The 9,685-nt window shown below is 53.3% G+C and overlaps 1 protein-coding gene across 1 annotated transcript; it reads right to left on the bottom strand.

Moving 5' to 3' along the window:
• Positions 1–318: 318 nt before the first annotated feature.
• On the bottom strand, positions 319–4,330 carry PGLYRP1 (peptidoglycan recognition protein 1). Its single transcript, XM_049620997.1, has 3 exons — positions 3,884–4,330; positions 1,126–1,247; positions 319–568 (listed from the first exon to the last, which is right to left on the bottom strand). Exons 1-3 carry the CDS (start codon positions 4,162–4,164, stop codon positions 390–392), a joined length of 582 nt encoding a protein of 193 aa, XP_049476954.1. The 5' UTR covers positions 4,165–4,330; the 3' UTR covers positions 319–389.
• Between the last annotated feature and the right edge of the window lie 5,355 nt (positions 4,331–9,685).

The following is a 9,685-nucleotide window of genomic DNA, read 5'->3' as shown; positions in this document are numbered from 1 at the left end:
AAACGTTGAAAAAAAAATTAAAAAAAAAAAAAAAAGAAGGGGGGTCCTGGAGCATGGTCCCCTGCCCCCCCAGGGGCCCCCCCCCCCCCCACTGCTGGCGGTGACCCGTGGGCCACCTTGGTGCTGATTCCTGCGCTCTGACCTGAGACCTCTGGGTTCTGAGCTATGATGTTGCTTCTAAGCTGGGATCTCGGGTCTTGGTTCAGGGTCGGGGCCTCTGGGTTCTAAGCACCAGCGAGGACAGAGGGCTGGGTGGGAAGGGCGGGGGTCTGGTGGGAGGTAGAGAGGGAGGGGGGGGCACAGGGTGGGACACAGGAACACAGTTTGAGCTGCATCTTTATTGGAGGGGAGAAGCGGTGGGGTTTCTGGGTGTAGGGGGAGACGGGGCCTCACTCGTGGTAGTGCGGCCAAGTCCGGATGATTTCATAGAGTTGGTCCCCTGGAGAGAGCGTCCGCTGCACATCCCGGTGTCCTTTCACCTCGTATGTGCGGCTCAGGGCTCCCTGAGCCACACCGCAAGCCAGCAGACTCTGGGCGGCCCTGAGGGCCCGGGGTGGGGGTGACCGCTCTGGGGGAGGCAGAGGCAGGAGTTAGGCTGCCGCTTCGTGGAAGGGCAGAGGTAGTGTGGGGCAGGGGTTCCATTTGTTCCACTCTGGCCCACTAGGGCCCAGAACCGGGTCTGCCAGTCCCCTCACAGGGACTCAACCTTACTGTGCCTCAGTGTCCTCCTCTGTGAAAGGAGGGAGTGGTGGCACCCGCCCACAGGGCTGTGGGACAATAAAATGAGTTCTTTTAGGCCAACCCCCCCCCCCCCGCAGAACAGTGCCTGGCACAGCTGAAGCCCTCAGCAAGTGTCAAGATCGGAGCTCATTCTGCCTCCTCTGCCCCCAGACCTCGGGGTCCTACCCATGAGGGCAGCAATCAAGCAGTTCTTAGGTGCCAGGGACCTGGCCTAAGAACTTTTATGGAGATGAACCAATCCTAGCCCAAACGGGGGTTGAAAAGAAATGGCCATTATGCAAAGGAGGAGAGGAGGCTTGGAAAAGCAGCCGCTTGGCCAAGGTCACGGAGGCGCCATCCCCCAGACCCCATGTCTGCCCTCCATCCCTACAGCTGGACACTTACCCATGTAGTTACCCATGAAGGAGATGCCAATGGACATGGGGTTCCAGGTGACACCCGTGTGGTCGCCCTTGATGTCCCAGCCCCGGCCCTCGTACACGAGCCCATCTTCTCCAATCAGGAAGCTGCGCGGGTGGGTGGGAGGGTGGGTTTGCTGAGTGAGGGAGGGCATCCTGGGGGAGGACTCCCCCCTCCTCCTCCACTCACCCTGCCCCCTACTACTCAGGCACAATTCCGCCCAACCCCCTCCCTCCCTCCCTCCCCTCCCCTCCATCATCTTCTGAAATAACAGCAATGCCTCTGGCCCCTGCCACCTGCCAAGCACAGCTCTCTACAAGCACCATTTGTCACCCTCCGGGCAACCCTTGAGTCCGTACTGCCCCCACTCGGCAGAGAATCAGAGAGGTGGGGACATCTGCCTGCAGTCACACAGCCAGATAGGGGCCGGAGCCCAGATTTTCCCTCCCGGGTCCCTGGGACTCCCACCCACGTGATCCTCTTCTTTGCTTCCTCCCGCCTCCCGGGAGGATTTGTTGAGCTCTTGACTTGTTGAGGCGGGTGCTGCTGTCCTCCCCATTTCAAGCTAAGGAAGCAGAGACTTAGAAAGGGAGGGGATTTGCCAAGGTCACGCCCCGGAGACCCCTGCCTCTCAGAACTCTCCACTGAGAAGCTCTTCTGCCCTTGGCCCAGCCTGCTTCCTGCTTCCTGTTCCCTGCTGGGGTACACCGAGTGACAGGATCTGGGACTCAAGCATTGGTGTCACCACCAGATACAGACCCTGGAGTCCCAGCATCTACCTCTGGGAGGTTTCCAGGCCTGGCGGCAGATCCTTAAGACTCATTTGACAGGTCTTGATTGGGCCAGTCTGACTTGGCCCGTTGGAATTAACTAGAAGGTCGGCATTTTGATGTTGCAAATACCCGCTGCCTCAGCCCTCCTGCTCAAAGGGTTTCTTGTGACGTACAGAACGTTGGAACTTCAGAATCTTGGGTCCTGAATCTCACGCACAGGAAGCCAGACTCGGAATCTGGCCCGGAAGAGACTAGAAATTCCACAGTGATGCTGGCCCCCAGGACTGGGCTGGTTAAGGCCCTGCCCCAGCCCCTGGTACAGGCAATTGGCATTGGCTAGGTTTGCGTGAGATGGTTGCCTCTAATTTAAACCATCAGCACCGCCACCAGGTGGGGACAGCGAGGAACCCTTCTTACAGGTCAAGAAACTGAGGCTCAGAGAGAGAATGTGATGTGACGAGGGAGTTCCAGGACAGTTGGATCAGACTCTGAATCCTAAAATCTGAGAAAGAGACTTCAGCCTGCTTTTCTATAAGGCAGTTCAAGGCCAGCGGCTGAAGCGTTGTCTTCACTACTTCGTGGAAACGCTCAGAATCGGAACCCCTCGGTCTTGGAGGAGACAAAACCCGGGAGTTGGAGCCTCTGAACTGTGAAATCTTGAGCCAGAAGAGCTGAGGATTCCCTCGGTGGCCTCTAGACTTCCAGTGAGGTGCCCAGAGTCCCCAGCCTCACCCCAGCCCTATTTGAAGCAGTCTCGAAGGGTGGAGCCTGGCAACCTGGATTTCCAGTAAGGTGACTGGTGCTTACCGAGGTCTGAGAACCCGTCGGGTTCAAAGTTCAAAGGCTGCGGAAGCCTTTGTGTGGGACCCCCCGCCTGTCACCCCGGAAAGGGAGCTGGGGTTTCTGCTCTTACCCACCTGCAGTTTGTTGTCCCCACGGCCGCCAGAGGGAGCTTCTTGCCTCTCGCGGACTCACAGCCCTCCCGTGGCTCCCGTATACCGGGGCCCACGAGGCCCTGTGCCGTGTGTCCCAGCCCGACCCGGTCTTCCTCATTTCATGTCACTCCTCCCTGCTCCCCCCAGCCATCCTGACCTCTGCTCTTCAGGCATGACCCTCTCACTTGGCCCTCACAGCCATTAATTACTCCTGCTCGGTCCCCTGCTTACCCCTCTTCCCGCACGCCCCCCCCCCCACCCGAGCCAGAGACCCCTCGAGCCCCCCTGTTTTCTTTCTCCATTGCTTCCATCACTCTCTGAATTCATCTGGTTGCCTTTGCTTGTTTCCCACCTGTTCCTCCTTGTGGGTCTTGAAATCCCACCGGGGCCAGAGTCGCGCTGTTGACGCGTCCCGGTCCCCACACCGGCACAGAGCCTGGCACAGTGCCTAAGGGCGAGCGTCCATGAACTCGGGGGGGGGGGGGGGGGGGGGGGGCTCCCACCGCATGCCCGGTGGCGTCCTAAGTGCTTTGCGTGTGTGTGTGTTGGCTGATTTAGTGACCAGGTGGGCCACAAAGGAGCTGACTGCAGAGCAGGGACAGGAAGCCAACCAGCAGAGAGCGCGCATCAGTGCCCGGATCTCGGCCGGCAACCAGCGGAGACTGGAGTTGGCCCCACGCTTCCCCAGCCTGCTTGTCCGCCTCCCAACAAAGGTGGCAGGCTTTGTGAAGGGACTCCGGTGTAGAGGACGCCTTCTTTTGCGTTGGCGAAGTCTGTCCCTTCCTGGGGAGGGGGGGTGGGGGGGTGGGCAGAGCCTGGCCTTCCAGCCCCCCCCCCCGTTTCCCCCCCCCCCCCCCCCCAGGCCCCTGAGGCCGCCCGCACATGCGCAGTGCTGTGTGCCGACCCTGGGGAGAAGCCAAGGCCACCGAGGGGCCGAGTAAGCGGCCCAGGGTGTCAGCCAGGCGGCCCTAGATCGGCCCGTGGCCGCTCGGGCCCGCACACCTTTCCCTACACCCGTCCCGGCTCCGCACTCACTTGTAACCCACGTCACACCAGTTCAGCGTCCTCGAATGGTAGCTATGCAGGTTCTGCACCTGCTTCAGGCACGAGGCCGGGCTGTCGCAGTGGCTGCCCCCGGTGTGCGACACCACCACGTAGCGCACGGGGTGTTGTAGTTTCTCCCCGCACTTGGACGCCGGGGCCTTCCATTCCCTCCGGGGCACTATGGGGCAGCAGGAGCCTGGGGCTTCTTCTCCAGGCGCCCCAAGGCCGAGGCCGAGGAGGGCCCAGGTGAGCAGCTCGCAGCGGCGGGACATGGCGGGCGGGGCGCGGAGGGATGCCTAGGAGCTCGCGGCTGGCGGGCGGGGCCGCCTTTATCTGCTGGGGCCAGGAGGTAGGGAAGGCCTTGCTTCACCCCCGGGCGGGACGGGCGGGTCACACCGGACCCCAGATTCTGCTTCCTTCTCTGGCAGGGCTGCAACAGGATGCGGTGGGGGCCCGGGTCTCATCTCTCTTCCTCCCGGAGGGACTGAGGTAACAGACGCCCCCCCCCCCCCCACTGTTTGTAACTGACGTATAAGGAGCACACAGTTTTATGTTAGTTTCAGGCGCACAAGGTCGTGAGTCCACAATTCTGTGCCTTACTCAGTGCTCGCCACGATAGGTGTAGCCACCCTGGGGGGACGCAATGCTATTGCGCTCTGACTTATTATTATTATTTTTTTAAGCTTATTTATGTGTTTAGAGAGAAAGCGAGCGCATGAGCCTGGGAGGGGCAGAGAGAGAGAGGGAGACACAGAATCCGAAGCAGACTCCGGGCTCTGAGCTGTCAGCGCGGAGCCTGATGCAGGGCTCAAACTCACGAGCCGTGAGGTCATGACCTGAGCCGAAGTCAGACGCTCAGCCGACCGAGCCACCCAGGCGTCCCCCAAAGCTCCCGTCATACACACACACACACACACACACACACACACACACACACACTTTTTTAAATGTTTATTTATTTTTGAGACCCAGAGAGAGACAGAGCATGAGCAAGGGAGGGTCAGAGAGAGAGGGAGACACAGAATCCGAAGCAGGCTCCAGGCTCTGAGCTGTCAGCACAGAGCCCAGTGCAGGGCTCGAACTCACAAACCATGAGATCATGACCTGAGCCGAAATGGGAACGCTTAACCAACTGAGCCACCCAGGCACCCCTATATATATTTTTAAATAACGGAATGAAATCATGCGCATCACTTTGCCTTTTGTCACCTACTATCTCTTGTGCATCTCGCCAGGTCAATGCAGCTAATTCTAATTCAATCGTCGTAAGAGTTGCATAGCATTTCATGCTGTGGGCTTACCAATTTGACCCAATCTTTGCTTTTTTGGAGCTTTGCAATTCTTTTTCCCTCCCCCATGCTGCACAAAATGTTATCAGACATCCAGCCCTACCTGCTGAAGCATCTATAAATGATAAATATAGACTTTCTAAGTCAAAGACTGTATGTATTTAGTTGTTACTAGATTGTTTCCCCCAAAGGCTGTTAAAAATCCTTATTTCTACCAGCGATGTATTGGAGTCCCCATTCACCCCAGAAGAGGGCAATATCTCTTTGTAACTTTAAATGGCATTTTTATAACCACTCAGGAGATTATTTTTCTATGTTTTCTGCCCGTTTGGATTTGTCTTCTATCAATTGCCTGTTATCTCCCTTGTCCATTTGAAAAATAAATTGGGCTGGGGTGCCCGGCTTGCTCAGTTGGTGGACCACACAACTCTTGATCTCAGAGTCATGAGTTCAAGCCCCCACGTTGGGTGTAGAGATTCCTTAAAAAAATTCTAAAAAAAAAAAAATAATAATAACTCGAGTTGTTTATCTTTTTGTTACCACTTTGCAAAGTGAAGAAAAGAATCCCATAACTAGTATTGTTGAGTCGTTGGGTATGTACATTTTGTGTCTCTTTTAAAAGCATTAGGGAATAGCATACATGTAGCAAAATGTACAAAGGTACTTTTAAAATATGGTTAATAGAATTAATAGCGTGAAGAACTGTGTTCCTTTTCGCACCGTGAATACAGGATGTATCCAGCAGCCAGATCAGGAAATAGAGCTACATCAAAATTTTTATTTTATTAAAAAAAACTTTTTTAAACGTTTATTTATTTTTGAGAGGCAGAGAGAGATCGAGTGCAAGCGGGGGAGGGGCGGAGAGAGAGGGAGACACAGAATGGGAAGCAGGCTCCAGGCTATGAGCTGTCAGCACAGAGCCGATGGGGGGCTCGAACTCATGAACCGTGAGATCATGACCTGAGCCAAAGTCAGCCGCTTGACCAACTAACTGAGCCACCCAGGCGCCCCCACCTCAGCTAGGATTTATAATTGCATATGGTGTGAGGTAGGGGTTTAATTTGGTGTCTAAATGGCTAGCCATTTGTTCTGGTGCTATTTATTAAATAGACCTGGTTTTAAATTTCAGCCCTGCCCCTTATTAGCTGGGTGGCCTTGGGCAATTAGGCAGGATTTGACATCGCTGACCACATCCTTCTTGAAATGTTCACTTTCCTCAGCTTCTGTGTCGTAAGACTGTCTTGATTTTCTTTCTGCTTCTCAGCTGGTCTTTTCCTCTCCCTCTTTGACTCATTCTTCCTTCCTTGACCATTAGACTATTCTTTTTTCTGCTGGGTGATTTTTCATCCAGGTAATGGCTTCAGCCACCACTAAAATGCAAGTGACTTCTAGGTGTTTATGTCCAGCCTGGAGTTTTCAGATGAATTCTGGAACTGTGTATCTTCCTGCCTGGTTCACACCTGTACTTCGATGCCCCACAGGGACCTCCCATGAATATTCCTAAAATGGTTTATGATTTTTCTCCTCCAAAATCAGCCCTCTTCCAGGAGTTCCTGTCTAAGGGAATGACATGATTGTCTTCCAGGTACAAAAGCCATGCATCAGAGCATCATCCTTGACCAAACTCTAGTGTGTCCCCTCTTGTGTTGAGTACCCCAGCCCATAGCAGGCGCTGAATATATACTGAATGGTAAGTATCCAGCTCACTCCCTGGTCATGTTGCTGTTATCGCCCAAATATCTTATGAATCAGACCACCCTGATTTATTTCCACTCTCCCCACCTGGGTCCAGTCACCGTCTCCTTGCACCTGGATTTTCTCCCACCCCCTTGGTGACTTTCCAGCATGCACCTTGGCCCCCATGAGGCCGAAGCTCAGATCTGATCAAGCGACCCTCAAACGTGAGTCACCGTTTTCTGTGGCTTCTCACGACTCTTAGGATGGATCCTAAGCACTTCGCCACGGCCTGCCTTCAACCTAGTCTCACCCGACTCACTCCTGAGGCCCTCTTCCCCTAGCTTCCCTGCCCTTCTTGCCGCCCTTGAGGATGCTTTGACTACCCTGTCCCCAGGGGACTTTGTCCGCACTGTGTGCAAGGTTTATTTATTTATTTATTTATTTATTTACATTTTTAGAGAGAGAGTCTGAGAGCAGGGGAGAGGGGGAGAGAGAGAATCTTAAGCAGGCTTCACACTCAGCATGGAGCCTGATGTGGGGCTCCATCCCACGACCCTGGGATTGTGACCTGAGCCAAAATCAAGAGGCGGACACTCAACCAACTGAGTCACCCGGGAGCCCCTGTACAAGTCCTAAATAAATGGGGAACCTTAAGAAATTCAGGAACTTTGTACCTTACCTTTAAGATTACAAAACATGAGGGCGCCTTTTGTAAAAAAGCAGGAATATGTACACATCGGATTGCTTACGAAGCATATAGTCTTTAGCCAGGTAGGGTGAAGTATTCCTGTGTTAGAATTTTATTTATTCTGTATCTTGTCAGCCTCAGAGTGGGACATGCCCTTGTGAGCATTTACAAGAGCCTCAATGGGTAATTGTTATATTACCCCTAATCCTGAGAACTGTATTACTAGGGTATTTTTTAAATAGGAAATTAAATCTACCCTCTGTACCTTTTAGGACGTTGATTTTTTAACTATTTAATTCACCAACTGCCTTTATTTGATCTTGTAATTAATTCAGCCATTATAAAAACTCCTCAGAGTCTCTGGCGGTTAGCAAAAAAGCATTCGTCTTCGTTGTATCAATAGTGAAAGAAGACTAATTAAATGCTGATTAGAGGGGCGCCTGGGTGGCTCAGTTGGTTAAGCGTCTGACTTTGGCTCAGGTCATGATCTCACGGTCCGTGAGTTTGAGCCCCGCGTCGGGCTCTGTGCTGACAGCTCAGAGCCTGGAGCCTGCTTCCGATTCTGAGTCTCCCTCTCTCTCTCTGACCCTCCCCCGTTCATGCTCTGTCTCTCTCTGTCTCAAAAATAAACAAACATTAAAAAAAAATTTAAAAAAAATGCTGATTAGAGCAAAGACAAAGACAATGCAGAATCCCCATTTTTTTTTTCCTTGACATTCCCAGGCCTGGAATGCTCACCTCCCCCTCACACACCCCATCCTGACTGTCCTTCTGTGTTGCCTCCTCAGAGGTGACAAGTCCCCCTCTTTGCTTTCCCCACATCAACTTCTCCATATTTATCACAAGGGTACTTATTAAGTTATCTGTACAATTCTCGGATTAGTTTCTGTCTCTCCTGCTATACAGTGAAGTCTATAAGTATTGTTCAAACCATGACACTCGAGAGAGAAAGAGGGAGCTATTGATAATTCTGCTGGGTCAACAGGCCCACGTGGGCTGTCCCAAACAATCCAGGATGTATAACCACCCCATTTAAAGATAAGGAAGGAGCTTTTTTCTCTCTGTCACATACCATTATGTCCCTGATTCCTTGCACACAGTTGGTGATAAGATCACATACTAAGCCATCCTTGGTTTCTTCATCTGTGAAATGCGGTTTAAAAAAAGTTTTTTAATGTTTTATTTATTTTTGAGACAGAGAGAGACAGAGCATGAACAGGGGAGGGGCAGAGAGAGAGGGAGACACAGAATAGGAAGCAGGCTCCAGGCTCCGAGCTGTCAGCACAGGGCCGGATGCGGGGCTCGAACCCACGAACTGTGAGATCATGACCTGAGCCAAAGTCGTGTGCTTAACTGACTGAGCCACCCAGGCGCCTCATGTTATTCGTTTTCTTTTTTAGTTAGTTAGTTTGTTTGTTTACTTATTTATTTATTTTGAGAGAGAGAGAGAGAGAGAGAGAGAGAGAATCCCAAGCATGCTCCATGCTGTCAGCAAAGAACTCACAGCGGGGCTCGAACTTACGAAACGTGAGATCATGACCTGAGCTGAAATCAAGAGTCAGAGGCTTAACCGACTGAGCCCCCCAGGCGCCCCCGTTGTTGTTCCTCTTTTCTGGGGACGGGGACTGCTTTCAGTCTGCCCCCATCCCCATCCAGGACTTCCTACAGGTGTCCCCTCCCTTACGTGGGCTCATTCAGGCCACCTCTGCTCACAGGTGATCACAGCCCCCTGACCTGCCACCGAGACCCTTTTAAGTAACTCCCTTGGAATTTCGAATTTTCACACCTCTTGGAATTCTGCCAGGAACACGGAGGCTACCAGAGAGCAGGGCCCTGGCTCCCAAGTTGTAGCCCATCCCTCCTCTTTTTAAACTCCTCTTCCCCTTCCTACCATGCAGGCCTCCCGCGCCTGGCATTGCTGGCCCCAGCGCTGTCCACAGCTTCGGAGACAGGGTGCCCCTGGGGTCTAGAGGTGCACACCCGATCCCCTTGCAACACTGACCCAGGGAAGAGCCCCAGGCAGGTTTTGGCAGGAGACTGGGGGCTGCCCATTCAGGGAATTCTGGGCTGGGGGCTGCCCATTCAGGGAATTCTGGGGTCTCAGGGTTCCATAAAATGTCCAGAAGCATCTGCTGGGCG

The sequence above is a fragment of the Panthera uncia genome, assembly GCF_023721935.1.
Source record: "Panthera uncia isolate 11264 chromosome E2 unlocalized genomic scaffold, Puncia_PCG_1.0 HiC_scaffold_19, whole genome shotgun sequence".
NCBI lineage: Eukaryota > Metazoa > Chordata > Mammalia > Carnivora > Felidae > Panthera > Panthera uncia.
The sequence above is the reverse complement of the archived record's forward strand: the minus strand, read 5'-3'. Positions and strand labels throughout refer to the sequence as shown.